Consider the following 18381-nt stretch of genomic DNA (forward strand, 5'->3'; position numbering starts at 1 on the left):
ACATCATGATGTAAACATCTCCAGTTTGACCAGGACGTATACGTCCCTTGCGTCGCGACACGTAAATGCTACTCTTCTACTATCCTTGCTACAATTAATATACCATATTCACATGGTAAGTGTTTTTTTTGTACTTATAACATCAATGAGTTACGCCAGATATTTTTGTGATTTTTAAATTAATTGCCAATTTATTCACAATCAAAGAAAGCATTTTTTTGTTATTATTTTAATCAATTAGCCAGCGACCTCAGTAAGTTTTACACAAAACATTATTGCACAAAACATTTAATATGAAGACCAACATTGCACTTTTTGCATTCTTTTACAAATTGCACATGTTCTTTGCTTCCCTTCATTTTTTCTTTCAATATGATGTCCGGTTATCGAATATGTGTGTGTGTGTGTGTGTGTGTGTGTGTGTGTGTGTGTGTGTGAGCGTGCGTGTGTGTGTCTGTGTTTGTGTGTGTGTGTGTATGTGTGTGTGTGTGTATAGAGAGTAAATGGCATTAAAACATGTCTATTTGTCACAGAATAGACGTGATATCTATGGCTTAGAAAATGATGGACGTCTTGCATTTTAGGATCGGAAGATTCCGAGTAACTAGACAGCTAAGATGTTGCTACTTTTCTTCTGTATACAAGTGACAATTGCATTTCGTGACATATGTTGTAAAGCACATGCGCATTTGTTAGTGCAACATCTATACCACTAGTAAAAAACGGGAAGTACCACTTTTTTTCTCTTATTTTAATCCTATACTTTTGAACGTTCCAATCTAATTTGTCCATACCTCCCATCCCTTTATTGTATTCTGTCAAAAGTTTAGGCTGGGGTAAGAGGACATATTTCTTTTCTGTGCTACTTTATCTATTCACGTAACATAGTGATTCGATCTTCTCATGATTTGATAATACATTTACAACGTTGTTATCCTTACATGTTGCTGTTAAGATCTCATTATTAAGGCCAAATATGTGTTGTTATCCTTACATGTTACTGCTTAAATTTTATTATCAGGGCCAAATCTGTAGTCTCTCGCTGCGGTCATTTGACATTAGACAGTTACTGCAGTTATATATATATATATATATATATATATATATATATATATATATATATATATATATATATATATATATATATATATATATATATATATATATATATGTATATATATATATATATATATATATATATGTATATATATATATATATATATATATATATATATATATAAGAATATTTCGAATAGTTGTTAAATGGCGGATTGACTCATTAAGAAAATTATAATGTTCCTAAACCCCAAATAGTAGAAGAAGAAATATTAAATCCCATAAGAGAAAAATTTAAGAAATAATAAAAATATGAAAAATCAAAAAAGACTCGGGGAGAGCGATATTGTCGCAGATAACTTAAAATATGGAGGAGAGGCTTTACAAAACCAACTTCTTGTGTTAATAGTAGAAGTGTGGGATGCCGAATAAATGCCCCACTACTGGAAAAAGTCCATTAGAATGCCTATACATAAAAGAGAGATAGAACTGAATGCTCAAACTATGGACGGATATCCTTGTTAGAGGTAATAATACAAATTGCTCGCAATACTAATCAAAAAACGACTAGAAAATTATGTGGATAAAAATCTGGAAGAATCCCAGAGAGGATTTTGCAAGGGAAGATCAACAAGCGATCAAATTTTTATGTTAAAATAAATCCTGATCAATAGCACAAGTACTTTTCATTGATTACAAGGCCGCCTATGATATACCAGACAGAAAAAAGTCATTGGAAACGCTAAAATAATACCAAGAACCAAAAAAAATATTAGGATTGGTAAAAATGATAATTAGAAAAACCATTTGTGCGGTGAAATACAACGGTACAGTCTCAGAAGAATTCGAAGTGAAAAAGGTGTTCGCCAAGGAGACCCGTTGTCTACATTGCTGCTGTCTACATAGTTAAAGAAAAAAAATTTAAGGATTACTGGAATAAATAGGTCCGATAATTTTTTTCTACAACGAGTACCAATGCTTAGCATATGCTGATGATGTAGTTCTCATTGCAAAAAATAGAAAAGAACTAGTAAGTATAGCAAAAAAACTGCTTTGGGAAAGCTCTAAAATGGGACAGAAAGTTATTATTAATAAATCCAAGTACATGGAGATCTCGAGCAAAAAGGAATAAACACCAGGAGCTCCTTTATATTAGAGGCGAAGGATGGTTCAGTTGTAGAATTCGAGAAGGTGGATGAATATATACTTAGGTACCCTTATTGGCCAGACATGTAAGTAAGTAACTGGAATCAACCTGAGACTGACTCATCATCAACCCCAGCAACAAATGTGCTGGGGCCATAAACAAAATGATTAAGGACAAAGATATATATCTCGTAATACAAAAATAAGAGTACAAAACTATAATTAGACCCATAATGCTAGACGCTGCTGAGACATGGACTATAATGAACAAAACCATTTGCTGGACAAGTAGTAGAGGGAGAATAGAGAAGACAAACTAATGTAGAAGTGTACCAATTATATGCCAACCCTCTAATAACAAAAGTAGTAAAACAACGTAAACTAGAATGGCTTGGACATCTAGAAAGAATGCAAGGTAATAAATACGTTAAGAATATTAATTAATAAATAAGACCAAGAACGAAATGGAGAGATGTAGTGATGGAAGATGACAGAGAGATGGGAATTAATAATTATATTTCTAGGTAGTAGCATAATCTTTTCGTAGTTTATATTAGTCCTTAATTTTCATGTAAAACATAAACAAATATATTTAGTCATAATAATAACTAGTTATTTTATATAGCCAGGTGGCTTAATACCTCAGGCAATCAATGGACTGAATCAATATTTTGGAAAACGTTTATCAGATTCGTGGGGAAGAAATAGGAACCAAGGTAAGTTGCTTCATAACATTATAAACACCTTTTGATTTTACAGTTTTTTATTTGACGAGAAACTTTAAACATTATTCATATATACGTAATCTTTATGGAAGGAATATATTCTAATGACATGAATTTTATAGATTAACTCATTCATGTTTAATGTTATCGAGTTGTATACATAGTAGTGTACATATGTTTTTCTAATCCAGTTTCTAAAATTTAAAAATTTCAAGTTAATCATGTTCTCATATTTTTTACATAATGCTGTAGCAATTTTTTCCACCGTGTATAAGGTTTTAATCTGCGTCTTACAAATATTCGAAAAAGAAACACTTAAAGATGTGTGTCTTACAAAATCTTCGAAGAAAAACTCTTTATTGTCTCTTCCAATAGAATAAATATCCAATTATTTGTTTGCATTAACATATGCCTCTAAAAAGTGAGTTTTGCGTAACGGGTAGAGAGATGGTGAAAGGTTAAAATAGCTCGGGTGTATACTAGTTCGCTCCCGCGGTCAGATTTTAATACCCCATAGAAAAGGGGCATAGGTAAATTCGCTCCGACCTATTCTTAGAAAAAATATTTGAATAATGTCTTCTCAAACTTTGTATTTACCTATTAATACAATACTACCATCATCATCCATCATATAACGGGGGTCCTACAGCGATTGCCGCTTCCCGCATTTCAGCCTCCATCTTTTCCTATCTCTCCAATCTCCCTCTTCTAAGCCTCTAGATTGCATTGTTTTTGTAATTTCTCTTCTCCAGGAATTTGGTGGTCTTCCCCTTTTTCTTCTGGCGGAACATACATTAAGGCTTTCTATGGCCACCGCTCCTCCTCCATTCTCATCACGTGACCATACCATTGTAATTGCCTTCTTTGTATTCTATCTGAAAGGGTATCTCTAATTCCTGTACGGTTTCGTATTTCCTCATTCCTGATTCTTTCCATTCTCGATACTCGACATGACCTTCTAAGATAATCCATTTCCACAACGTCTACTTTATCTTGTTCATTATTTGTCATCGTCCAACATTCCGCACCATATGTGGTAATTGGTTCTACAATTTCTCTGTATACGCTAAGTTTGGCATGCATCAACATACAACACTACCATCATTGTTTAAAAAAAATGAATCTTTTTTAAACAATGCTACTATATAACACTACTTCTTACTTAAAAAAATATTAAAATTATAACGATAATATCAATAACGTATTATGATGTTAGAGCTCATATTCCCTTGTTTAATATTTTATTGGGTTTTTCCCAACATCTTAACATTATTACTTTAGTTCCAGTTTGAATGTCGTTATACCTAGTTCATGATGGAGAAATCTGAAGTAATAAGTGAAATGTTAAGTGAAAAGGGCAAGTTAATGTTAGTTATTGACAATTACAAGTATAACTTCCATAAAATGTTTGCTAATAATATCAAACGTTGGCAGTGTGTAGAAAGAAATTGCAAAGCATTTATTAAAACTTTAAATATTTGTAACAGTGTAGTTGAATGTAGTCATAACCATACTCATGAAAGTTTTTCAAAAACAGTGTTAAACCGGCAAAAATTAAGTAGGTAATAGTGTTAAGCGGAAGCGAAAAACCATTGAAGTTGATACACAGCGAAATTAAACAAACAGGCACTAAAAGAACAATTTTTATTGAAAAATGATCCGATAAAAAAATTGGTTGCTTTTTCTTATGTATTTAACAAACTCATATCTGACTGCCTTAAATTGTCTAAAGACGGAGTGTCAAAAATTAAACTTAAATTTTAGTCCCAGGGTTGTGTATGCCGATTTCGAAAAAGCGATCCATACAGCTGTAAGTGAAGTCTTTCCATCTGCGAAAATAAAAGGATGTAGGTTTCATCTCGGACAATCATGGTGGAGAAAAATTCAAAAAGTTGGTCTGGCTACTGAGTATTCAAACGACAATGAAGTCGGACAATACCTTAGATATATGTTTGGTATACCTTTCCTAGATCCATTAGAAGTAGGTGAGTGTTTAGCTTTAGACTTTAGTGAAATACTACCAACACCAAGCCGTACAACAGTTTGCTGACTACTTGGTGGACAACTATATTTCTGAAGAGGCAGACTTCCCTCCTGAGATGTGGGCGGAAAACAGTTCATCACTTGAGCGTACAACCAATGTCTGTGAAAGTTTTCATTCTAAATTTAATTCGTTATTTTACAATCCGCACCCTAATATATTTCAATTTTTAGAAGTTTTAAAAGATATTCAAATTGATACTTATATAAAAAAACGAAGTTCTGTGAAACCAAAAAAAGTGTACCGAAAAGTACTTCTAGAGCGTCAAAAATTTGTTGATCACGAAATAGCGGAATTAAAGCAAAATAAAATTAGTAGATTTGATTTTGTCAAATGTATTTCATTTAGATTTCTAGCGAAATAAATGCCTCGTTTTAATTTATATTTGTTTAATTTTGTAATAGTAGAGAATATCCCATATTATGTTAGTTTTTACACTTGTATTGCTTTCTTATTATACCTATATTTTAGAATAGGCACAAAAATTATTTCAGTAATTTTTAAAAACAATTCAAAATTTCTAATATAATTTCTAAATCAATCACTAACATTTTTCAAAATACATAACAGTAATGAGCGCGCTAATAAGCGGCAAAATAACGCAAAATATGTAAAACATATTAAGTTGTGAGATAAATAGAAATGAAACTAGTGGAGATGGAAAATTTAGCGATAGAACCTATAAATTTACATTTCATTTATTATAGTTTATTCGTCTTCCGGGTTTGGACCGTGTCATTTGTGAGTGACCCAAAAGTGGGTTCATCTCACTTTTGGGTCACTCACAAATGACACGGTCCAAACCCGGAAGACGAATAAACTATAATTCTGACTCTGGCCGTGGAAGCCTACGATTTCATTTCATTTATTGTTTCCCACCTTTAGACGTAAAGCCTGGTTGACACGGTGCTAGTTGGTTCGGCCGAGCAAACTCGATCCGAGTGCGCTCGCACGTCTGTTCTATTTACACGATACTTCCGTAGTCGAGTTTGCTAAGCCAGTAAAGATGGCGGAAATTGTGAGAAAGTGTGTATCGGTAGTTGCTGAAATGTTAATTGCGGAGTTAGAACTGCAAGAAAATTCAAGAAAATGGCGAAAACGAAGAGTATGGGTGCGTAAGTGGGTCAATCGGCGAAATGTACTGGGTGCCTCGACAACATTTTTGGAATAAGTAAAGCTAGAAGACCCAGATATATTTAAAAATCATCTGAGGCTTACCCCAGCTCAGTTCCAAGAATTATTAAATGCTGTTGGACCCAATATAACAAATCAGGATACTATAATGAAACCTGCCCTACCAGCTAGGGAAAACTCCAAATCACATTAAGGTTTTTAGCGACCGGGGACTCTTTTAGCAGCTTAGAGCACATGTATAGGGTACCAAAGAGTACCATTTCAAAATTCTTGCCGGATGTGTTGAAGGCAGTTTACGAAGTAATACTAACTTAATAATAACAATACAAGTAATATAACATAATGTACTTATAAACCGCTAATGCTCCTAGGGGCATTAACTAAGACGCTCGCGTCGCTTTCCTGAGGGTCAATTTCACTATACTCGTCAATAATTGTGTTGATAGCTGACGACTGTGGCGTGTTGCTAAATAAAATGTCTCCAGAAACAGAAGAATTCACACTTTACGGAGAAAATGGTTGGAAATTAACTGGACTGCTGTCCTGCAACGTTGCAATTCGTTCCTCTGTCAGCAGTTGAATGATTTTTGACTGGCATCGTAAGGCTCTTACCAGGGCTAGTTGGCGTAATTGGCTGGCTGCATTGTTTGCAAAAAAATGAAATTCGTCCTCATGTTTATTTTCCGCAGAACTTTTTGTTTCTTTCAGGGAATATATGGCAGTCTGAATGTGCCGCGATGTTTCATCACGTTTGTGCTTTTTTGCATTGGTTAAGGTACTTCGTGAACGTTGTTCATCTTCTGCCGCACTGGTAGTATTTCTAGTCCCAGCAGAACTTGTTTGTACCAGCTCTTTATTAACTAACGTTGAAGTGGTATCGGATAAAGGATCATAATTTATTATATTATTTGATTTAATCGGCTGAGAAGTGGATGAAGTGGCTGCTGCTGTATTATTAGCAAGGGGTTCAGGTTCAGGGGTTACATTGTTCATTATTCTACCGGCGTTTTAGGGCGCGCGAACATAGCGAAACCTAATGCACATTTCACTGCACTTTTGAGAGTAAGAGATTATAGCGTACCGAGTACCAGCACACAGCCGATACCTTCGGCTGTTAACTTGAGACACTAATCACATCTGCGATTATTTTTGGCTTGAACTAAACCTTATCTTGTCTACCGATCGGCGTCAGTTTTACCCAAGGAGGCCCTTCTAAGAAATTTATAACACAAATACCCTAAAGGCAAAAAGTACAGCCTGTCGCATAAGATGCAATTTAATATTTGTAAGAACGAAAAATAAACTGAAATTAATATAAAATGTTGTTTTTACAACAGTGTCCATACTGTTTACTTGTTATGGTGTCCACCAATTCCATAGATTACCACTTTGGTCCAGAACCAGTCCTGAAATAAAGTTCACCCAGTTATTCCCTATTTGAAGGATTTGCATAGGTTGCAGTCATATCAAACAAACAAACCTGATAATTCTGCTACATAAATTTACAACAAATTGCAAGAGCTGAAATTTTCTTAACTTTAAAATGTGCAGTAATCACTGAAGTGTTTTAAGGGTTATGAATCATTGTAACAGAAGTACTCTTTTATTTTTTTTTGAATGGATCAAAGGTCATTTTCAAATGGCTGTAAAGGTATTTTATCAATACTTTTGTAAATGTTTTTTTGTCTGATTCTCTTTATAGGGTCTCAAATTTTTATGTTTTTTTTAACTCTAACTTTTAACAACTAACTAATTGTTAATTTTTAATTGTTTACTTACAAATAATTGATGCAAAATGTAGTTACCATTATATTAACAATATCCCTAACTTAGCCGCGCAGTATATATGCGAGTGCTTCTTTTTTTTTATTTTAAATTAAAGTGTCTCGGCAACTATGGGCCATTGACACTGGTACAAGTTTATTACAATATGTGTATGTTTTCATACATATACAATCTGGTTATATACAAGTTAGGATACATTAACAACATCTTAATATAGTTACACTAGCTAGTAAAGGTGACAGTCTTTTAGGAAACTTTATTGTGTATCATAACGCGGTAATTATACATGATTGTAATGATACACATAATTATTTTTTAATCGTGTTTTTGAGCTCTGAAAATCGTAATTTTTCGTTTTTATTTTTCAGTTTTAAGTGGTTTACAACCCAAAAACGATCAACTTGCAACAAAAAAATAGCAGGAACTTTTTTTGATCAGAACGATCCGAAAAGTATAAGCAAATTGATCGAGCAGAAAAAGTTGATTTTTACAATTTGTTTAAAAAAAATTGTTCATAAATTAGGACTACTTTTCGCGTGGTTGACTTCTTGAACATTATTCTGGGGTGCCTCACGAAAGTGATTATGCAAAAATATCTCATGGGAATATTTTTTCAAAAGAACCCGAGTTTTTCGACTTCTCGTTATACGCTTGAACCACAGAGGACCACGAAACAGTCCCGCACTGGTTGAATCATAGATCATAAAATGTTATGAACTTTCTCCATCAACAATAAAACGGTCAATAAAAGCGGATATATAGGATTAAACAGCAAAATTGTCACGGTTTATATATGTATATCCCTTCACTACATAGATCCGGTATTTCTTATCGGTGGGCGGTCCCAAAACGCGGATTTCGTTTATAACCGCACCACTTACAAATTCATGCGTCTCTAGGGAGAAAAGCCTAGATGTGGCTACCCCTACAGTTAGGTGGCATAACCACAGTCATTAAGAACAGAGGGTGTTCCATTACCCGGGACACCTTAAGTAACTTTCATTCACTCAGATCATAAGCCTCCTCACGTAAGTCACACGATGAGGAGGGGTGGAGGAAAAACCTGGGGGTCAGATAGGTACCACTTCGACTAGCGAAGTGTGACCGGTTTGATCTTCGGACATGTGGATCCCATTCTTAGATTGGTATACACATGTTCCTAGGGGCAGGGTTGATCACTGCGTGTGTGTGTGTGTTCATGCGTCTCTGCGTCTCAGTACCTTTCGGGCAGTTTTTATAACAGTGCAGAGCAGAGTGCTAATCAAAGCGGTTGGCGTGTATTGTGAATATTTTCTTTCGTAGCGCACATCAAAAATCTTAACCGGTAAAATTTCCTGGAGGTCTGTTTTTAAGTAAGTATTTTTAAATAGTCTTATATGCGTAAAATGTAAACTGTTTATAATATTTTTTGTGTTTATAGAAAAAGAGTAAAGAAATGACCTGGTCATTTCAATGAAGGAAGTCATCCTGGACCTTCAAAGAGTGTTAAATTTGGTGATAAAAATGTTTTGAAAATTTGGTGAAAAAAGGAAATTTTGCAAAAAAATGGAATGAGGAAACTGATTTTGACGCAAGTGATGTGGACTCAAGATGCAGAGTATTTACCAACAGACCATGATACTGAATTACTGAAGAAATAAAACCACTCATATTTGCATAATGTGTAAGACTGCGATATGTTTGCAGTGCATTGAAAGCATTTGAAAGAGTTTGCAAGGAATGTACCACTTAATTTTTTTTTGACAATTTTACCTCGTCCAGATTTTTTCTCATGGATGTATAGATTTTCGTAAATGCTATTTTTATTTTTCTTTTATGGCTCTATATTAGATTTATTTGTTTTAAAAAAATCTAAATTTTTGTTCATAGCATTTATGACTGTTTATTTCAATAGATCAAAAATGTTCAATAGACCAAAAATTATCGTTTAATAGATTATTCTTTAAAAATCTTGTATTTTATTATTAAAATTACTCATTTTACCAGTTCTCCCATATATAGATGCTACAGAAAAATACATAACGCATTTCTTTTATTAACTTTATATTTGACTGCATTTTATAATGACCGGTAAAAAATACCGGGGCTCTGTTGTTACGTGGTAATAATGGAATGTCTGTAGTTGTATAATGTTAAGGGATATATATATATATATATATATATATATATATATATATATATATATATATATATATATATATATAAGTTTTCAAAAAAAAAACATTGTAAACTATGGATACTTCTCATCATGTATCTAAAAATATTGTTACGATAAAAATCCTGGCCTAAAAATAACTGTAAAATATATGATGACTAATATTCTGTTTTGTTGTAGAAATTTCGCCGGAGGTTCTAGATTCAAATTATGGTGAATTCTCCAACTAGATGCTTCTCGATTTTTCGATGCAAGACAATGCGATCTTTCGATGCTGTTCTAGTATATCAGGATTTCGTATATAAATACAACATTTTTATATGGAGGGCCAGTTAATTCTCAAGACCCGCGCTCGCGAATTTGTTACGTACGGATATAATAAATTATTGTCAGATAAGTTAATATAAATAAAGAAATAAATTAAATCCGTAAGTGTTATAAATATTGAACCTTTTAATAAATTCACAACAAATGGTGTCAGAAGTGGGATCGAACATAAATTAGACTTATAATAATAATACAAGTGAATATAAAATAAATTGTGAAAATGGCTACGATTTATGAGCTGACAGTGACTAATTTAAGAAGACATCTTGAAGACAGAGAATTATCTTCCACCGGAAAAAAGGCTGAGTTAGTCCAACGACTAAAGAACGCTTTGCTAGAAGAAGGACTAGATCCAGAGACTTATATATTTGAAGACAAACATGATGCTGTCATCTCGTCGATTTCGAAATTGGAGAACAAAGTTTCTGACGATATTTCGAAAGTTTCTTCTGATGTAGCCAAAGTTTCCGGCGACATCGCATCATTGGAGAACAAAGTATCCGGCGACATCGCTTCTTTAGAAAGCAAAGTTTCTAACGAGATTTCTTCTCTGGAAAGCAAAGTCTCTGCTAACATCTCTTCGGAAATCTCTAAAGTCACTTCTGAGATGTCTGCCCTGGACGATAGAATATCTTCGTTAAAAAACCAAGTTGCTGCCGATATGTTTTCCTTCGAAGAAAAGATATGGAAAGAGATGGAAAAGAAGATGGAGGAAACCGGGACAGCAGAGAGAGGAAACAATCCAATTACAGTGGAGATAAAAGAAGACGAGACGAAATGTAAGTTGGAGACACGGCCGAAATTTGAAGGAAGTGGAGGTTCTATTCATGTTAAAGTCCCAACTTTCGACGGAAAATCATCATGGAACAACTACATGAAACAGTTCGAATCAGCCGCAAGAGCAAATGGATGGTCTGAAAAAGAAAAGGCGGTAAACCTGACTATCGCTCTTTGAGGAGATGCCTTAGATGTGCTTCAGACCATAGCAGTAGAGGAGACCGATGATTTCGAACAACTGAAGAAGAGGTTAAATATGCGATATGGCCACGAACATTTGGAGCATGTATATCAGTCGCAGCTTAAAAATCGTAGACAGAAGAAAGATGAGGCTCTTCAAGAATATGAGGTAGATATTGCCAGATTAGTACGATATGCTTATCCAACAGCTCCCGAAGACATGATGGAAAAATTGGCCGTTCAAACGTTTATTGATGGTCTTCGTGATCATGAAATGCAGAGAACACTACGATTAGCTCGTCACAAGACGCTGGTTGATGTCTTATCCGCCGCCCTCGAATACGAGTCAGCTACGCAGGCCTCTGGTGGGTACAGTAAAGTTAGGACTGTAAAAGAGGAAGGAGATGAAGATAAACTTGACCAGCTCGTTAATATGATGAAAAGCATGACATATAAGAAAACGAAGACCATCAGATGCTGGAATTGTGGCGAAATAGGACACGTGCGAAGCTCCTGTAAGCACCCTAGGTACGACGCAAATCAAGAAACTCACCATCAGGAAAACTAGAACGGGTCAGCCTTAGGGGGGCAGCTTCGACCCAGAACTTTTCCAAAGACCCTCTCATACTAATAGCTTCTTTGAAATGTCGTGAAGATAGTGTATATGTAGATGGAGACATAAATGGTAAAAAGCATACGTTGTTGGTGGATACCGGAGCGACCAGAACCATTATACGCCCGACAGTTATAAACAGCCGAAAGAAACTGTTACCAACGAGGTTGCGACTTCGGACCGCTACAGGTGAAAATGCTAACATTCATGGAGAAATCCAGGTACAATTGGGAATTGGAGCAGAAAAGTTCGTCCATACTGTTATAGTTGCTGACATCGAAGAGGATGTTATATTAGGAATGGACGTAATGAATATGCATGGATTCCAATTGGATTTTAAGAATAAGGTAATCAAAGTTGGCAACGAAGAGGTATTTCTCCATCCACATAATGACAACACTGTGCAAGCAGCCATTACAGAAGATACAGTCGTGCCTGCGAGAAGCGAAACGATCATAGTAGCGCGACTACAGGGAATTGTAGACGAAGGGACACCTGTTATGATGGAGCCTTGGAACCACGACGATGAGGTTGGCCGTGGAATCATAATTGGAAAGGAATTGGTGACTTCGGCCAAAGAAATTCCTGTGAGACTTATCAATGTCAACGACTACCCAGTGACCATCAAGAAAGAGACAAAGGTAGGAACTTGTGTACCTGTGACATCCATAATCCGTCAGGCGACAACATCTGATAATTCCAACGACAAATTCGACCAAATGGTTGCAGTTGCAGGACAGTCTCTAAATCAGATGGAGAAAAGGAAATTAAGGGAATTTCTTCGGCAGTATCGTGATATTTTCGTACCGAAAGGAGGAAAGACGGGAAGAACTACCGTTGTTAAGCATAAAATTGATACTGGTAATGCTAAGCCAATTCGTCAAACAGCTCGACGATTACCACAGGCGAAGAGAGAGGAAGCTGAAACGATTGTTCAGGAAATGAAGAAAGACGGGGTGATAGAACCTTCTACGAGCCCATGGGTCTCTCCGGTGGTCCTGGTTAAGAAGAAAGACGGAACGACGAGGTTCTGTGTGGATTACCGTTTGCTGAACAACGTTACCAAGAAAGATAGTTATCCTCTGCCTCGGATCGATGACACATTGGACACATTGGCTGGAAGTAAATTGTTTTCTACTTTGGATTTGAAGTCTGGATACTGGCAGGTAGAAATGGACCCAGTAGATAAAGAAAAGACAGCCTTCACCACAGGATCTGGATTGTGGCAATTCAACGTTATGCCATTTGGACTCTGTAATGCTCCTGCGACATTTGAGAGGCTTATGGAAAATGTGTTGAGAGGGTTATCTTGGAAAACATGCCTGGTTTATTTGGATGACATAATCGTCTTGGGGGAGACATTCGAAGAACATCTGAAGAATTTAGAAAACGTTTTTAATCGACTTAAAGCTGCCCAATTGATGTTAAACCCCAAGAAGTGCCAGCTATTTCAAGGTAAAGTCAATTATCTGGGTCATATAGTCAGTAAAGAAGGAGTGGCCGTGGATAAGGGAAAAATCGATTCCATTAAGGAATGGCCAAAACCAACTGACAAACATCAAGTGAGAAGTTTTCTTGGACTATGTACTTACTACCGGAGGTTTATTAAGAAGTTTGCAGATATCGCTAAGCCATTAACGCGACTTACGGAGGAAGCAAGAGATTACCGCTGGGATACAGACTGCCAAAATGCCTTTGAGACCTTGAAAAAGCATTTAATAACAGCACCAATTTTAGGGTATCCACTGCCAGAAGGAGAGTTCATCTTAGATACAGATGCAAGTAATGTGGGAATTGGAGGAGTGCTGTCTCAGATTCAAGGAGGACAGGAACGAGTCCTCGGATATTTTAGTAAAGTTCTTTCAAAACCTGAGCGGAATTATTGCGTCACGAGAAGAGAACTTCTGGCAGTAGTGAAATCAGTAGAGCACTTCTATCAATACCTCTATGGAAGAAAGTTTCTAATCCGAACCGACCATGCCGCCCTTAAGTGGTTGATGCAGTTTAAGAATCCAGAGGGTCAGATAGCCAGGTGGATCGAACGACTCCAAGAATACGATTTTAAGATTGAGCACCGGGCCGGAGTTAGCCACAGAAACGCTGATTCTCTTTCCAGAAGGCCATGCTCAGCAGAGTGTTCCCACTGCAACAAAACGGAATCCAAGGAAGCAGCAGTGCTAAGAACGACGATTGTCAACGACGACTGGACGCCTACTAAGATCAGGGAAGAACAAGAGAGAGATCCAGTTATACAGAAAATCCGAAAATGGAAAGAGGAAAACCGTCGACCACCTTGGCAGGAAATATCAAACCTATGCTCAGTAGTTAAGACGTATTGGGCCCAGTGGGACTCATTTATCATCGAAGATGGCTTGCTTAAACGAGTCCTGGAAAATGATGACGGTTCAGAGAAGAGAAGACAGTTGGTGATCCCAAAGAGCAGAATAGCCGAAGTACTTCGTCAGTTACACGACAGTCCATCGGGAGGGCATTTTGGTGTAAGGTAAACCCTTCAGCGAATTCGGGAACGGTTTTATTGGATGAACAGTTCCGACGATGTAAAAGACTGGTGTAAGAAATGTACTATTTGTGCCACGAGTAACGGGCCTTACCGAAAAAGGAGAGCTCCTATGAGACAATATAATGTTGGAAGCCCGTTTGAAAGAATAGCTTTGGACATCGCTGGGCCATTTCCAGAAAGTGAAAATGGAGGCAAGTACATGCTGGTAGTAATGGATTACTTCACTAAGTGGGTCGAGATTTACGCACTTCCAGACCAGAAGGCCGCCACCGTTGCAGATAAGTTGATCCAAGAATATATCAGCCGATTTGGAGTGCCTTTGGAGATCCATAGTGACCAAGGCAGGAACTTCGAAAGCGATCTATTCCAAGGAATATGTGATAGACTAGGCATGAAGAAAACAAGAACTACAGCATATCATCCGCAATCTGATGGTATGGTAGAACGGATGAATAGGAGAGTTGGCAAATATTTGACAAAGATGGTGTCCGATCATCAGCGAGACTGGGACCAATACCTTCCGTTCTTCACAATGGCCTACAGATCTGCTGTTAACGAATCAACAGGCCAGACACCAGCGAAAGTCCTATTCGGACGCGAAATGCGACTACCTTGTGATCTAGAGTTTGGGTGTCGACCTGGAGAAGATGTAGCAGGTGAAGATTATGTGATCGAATTACGAAGAAGAATGGACGATGTACATGAGTTGGTCCGTTCCCACCTTCAGATCGCTAGCGACCGAATGAAGAAACGGTACGATACACAAGCCGAAAAGGGTTGCTTTAAGAAGAACGACAAAGTATGGCTGTATAATCCCAAGAAGCGAAAAGGTTGTTCTCCCAAATTGCAGCAGTTTTGGGAAGGTCCATACCTCATTATGGAGAAGATCAACGATGTCATCTACCGAATAAGCAAGATTCCGAAGGGAAAGCCGATGATAGTACACCATAACCGGCTGGCGTCTTTCGAAGGTGACCACGACGTAGATGAAGAAGTGGAAGTAAACCAAGTCCACGATGTGTCTGACCTCACGTTTGAGGAATTCATGGGTGCCTATGGAGGTACCGGTAAAGCGAGACATGGTGTTACCACTGAAGAAAAGCAAGATCTACTAGCGCTCCCCGATGACTACTCGCTGGCCCTCACCATCCCGGCCAGTATCAAAGACGCACCAGGGTTGGCATCCGTCTTTCGAAGGAAGTTTGGTCGAGTTGCAGAACTTCAATGCCAGGTGCCAGCTCCCGGTAAAACCTTGAAACTCCAAGATGCATCACGTTACCTTTTCTACCTGGTAACAAAGGACACTGCCCGTGACCAACCTACCTACCGAGATGTATGGGAAGCCTTACTTCAATTGAGAGAGCACGTACTAGAGTCCGACGTGCAAAAGTTAGCCATGCCAAAGTTGGAGTGCCGCCAATTAGATTGGAGGGTTATCCGAAATATGGTGGAGGAGATCTTCAAAGACACCGAAGTCCAGGTGTTAGTCTGTTGCAATCCGCATAGTTACTGGTGCGGAGAGAAAACCGTCCCTTGTCATTTTTATACAACTGGAAGTTGTAAAAGAGGGTCCAGTTGCCGATACCAGCATACAGTTCCGGTTCCAGTCCCGACAAGGTTCCAGGAGGAACCATCTTTTAAGAGGGGGGCAATGTTACGATAAAAATCCTGGCCTAAAAATAACTGTAAAATATATGATGACTAATATTCTGTTTTGTTGTAGAAATTTCGCCGGAGGTTCTAGATTCAAATTATGGTGAATTCTCCAACTAGATGCTTCTCGATTTTTCGATGCAAGACAATGCGATCTTTCGATGCTGTTCTAGTATATCAGGATTTCGTATATAAATACAACATTTTTATATGGAGGGCCAGTTAATTCTCAAGACCCGCGCTCGCGAATTTGTTACGTACGGATATAATAAATTATTGTCAGATAAGTTAATATAAATAAAGAAATAAATTAAATCCGTAAGTGTTATAAATATTGAACCTTTTAATAAATTCACAACAATATGTTAAGTATATACACAGATAACACTTTCTTTGTTTTCCACGCAAGTCACTGAGTTTTTTTCCTATAATTTGGATAAGTGTTTTATTATTTTTATACTTAGTTTCCACCTGTTCAATATTTGTTCCCTTTGTTTGTTTGTAGTTTACTCTGATGATGTCAATAATCATTGACGAAAGCTTAGACTATTAATTAAAAGGCACATGTAACGAAGCACCCGAGTTTTATTTTGCTTTCTCAATGATAAAAGGGTATCTCCCAGCATTGTGCCCATTATCATCTTTTTGGTTATATATATATATATATATATATATATATATATATATATATATATATATATATATATATATATATAATTATAATATAAAATAATGTAATATAAAACAATTCTGTTTTAGAGCGTAAAAAATCCGTAAAAATAAGGCTAACAAAAAGACAACGACGTATTTTTTATAAGCATATAAAATTGGGCACTCTTAAGTATATAAATAGTTCCAACTTTAGGGAATTTACTCCATTGGGATGTTATATACAGTGTGCTAAATATGGTCCTTTGAATCCTGGTACAAGCGCAGCAGGTAAAACACATATTTATTTAAGATTCTGGTATACATTGCATTTTTGTTATTGAGGTGTCTTCTTAAAGCGATTCTTATGAAATTTGAGCGAATCCACAAGAAAACAGTTCTAGAACTGCTTGAGTATTTTAATGACCTTTTGCAATAAAATAATAATGACAATAAAATATTAAATATGATTTACCAAATTTGGACCTAAATCTCAAATCTTATTTTCTTTATCAAAGACACTGAAGAGTAACGATTTTAAGGTACAAGTAAACCAGGCGGCACTGAGGAAGGTGGTGAAGAAGACGTCGAAGATGACAGCGATGATGATAACGAAGGAGATGATGATGAAGATGAACCGTATCATGAAGGTGAAGATAAACCAATAGAGGCAACAATTTCTCCACCTGATAAAAAATCACAAGACACACCATTCGCGGATATCAATAACGAATTACTAGAAGGTAAGATGTCCAATATTATGATAAACTACGAATAAGGATACGAATTGGAATTTTGTCTACGATTAGGGGATGTAATTCGTAAAAATACTCACAACCTCTTAAAATTCACTTAAGATATATATATATGTATATATATATATATATGTATATATATATATATATATATATATATATATATATATATATATATATACAGTGATGAGTGCATTAAGAACCGACAAAATAACGCAAAAGATAGAAAACATAATACGTTGTGAAATAAAAAGAGATGAAAGTAGTAGAGGTAGAGGGAAATTATCGATAGAAACCTCTAATTTACATTACATTACATTAGGACTATCGATAGTTTCCCACCTTTAGACGTTAGCTTATGAGCTAGTTGACTTCAGTCATAATATTACAAGTATGACGTCGAACATTAACATTTTTTAAATTTCGCATAAAGTAAAAACTGACTGAAGGCAATAAAGCAAAGCTTAAGTAAACAGTTTAATTAGTAGTAATTTGATAATTAATTCTGTGTTGACGAATACAGAATAACAAGCTATGATAATTCTGTATTGAGAAGAGTGTATGCGACGTCTCAAATCACAGTTTATTATTGATCAATACTTTAATTTTGGATAAAAACATACTCATACTTAAACTGTTTTTACTCACATTACGTGATACGTATTACTATGACTGAAGTCAACCAGCTCATAAGCTAATGTCTAAAGGTGGGAAACTTTCGATAGATCTAATGTAATGTAAAGTAAATTATAGGTTTATATCGATAATTTCTCACCTCTACTACTTGCATCTCTTTTTATTTCAGAACGTATTATATTTTCTATCTTTTGCGTTATTTTGCCGGTTCTTAAGGCACTCATCCCTG

General features: G+C 36.2%; 1 protein-coding gene across 3 annotated transcripts in view; it reads left to right on the forward strand.

Annotated features, from left to right (window-relative positions):
• The window catches only part of LOC140433361 (uncharacterized), a 60595-nt gene that overhangs the window by 39362 nt on the left and 2852 nt on the right, over positions 1-18381 (forward strand). For all 3 annotated transcript variants that reach the window (XM_072521383.1, XM_072521384.1, XM_072521385.1), the window contains exons 3-5: positions 2828-2918; positions 16873-17052; positions 17304-17504. In XM_072521383.1, the coding sequence (XP_072377484.1) occupies positions 2828-2918; positions 16873-17052; positions 17304-17504 (472 nt within the window). The remainder of the gene's footprint in view (positions 1-2827; positions 2919-16872; positions 17053-17303; positions 17505-18381) is intronic.

This window comes from Diabrotica undecimpunctata, chromosome 2, assembly GCF_040954645.1.
Source record: "Diabrotica undecimpunctata isolate CICGRU chromosome 2, icDiaUnde3, whole genome shotgun sequence".
In the NCBI taxonomy this organism is placed as follows: Eukaryota; Metazoa; Arthropoda; class Insecta; order Coleoptera; family Chrysomelidae; genus Diabrotica; species Diabrotica undecimpunctata.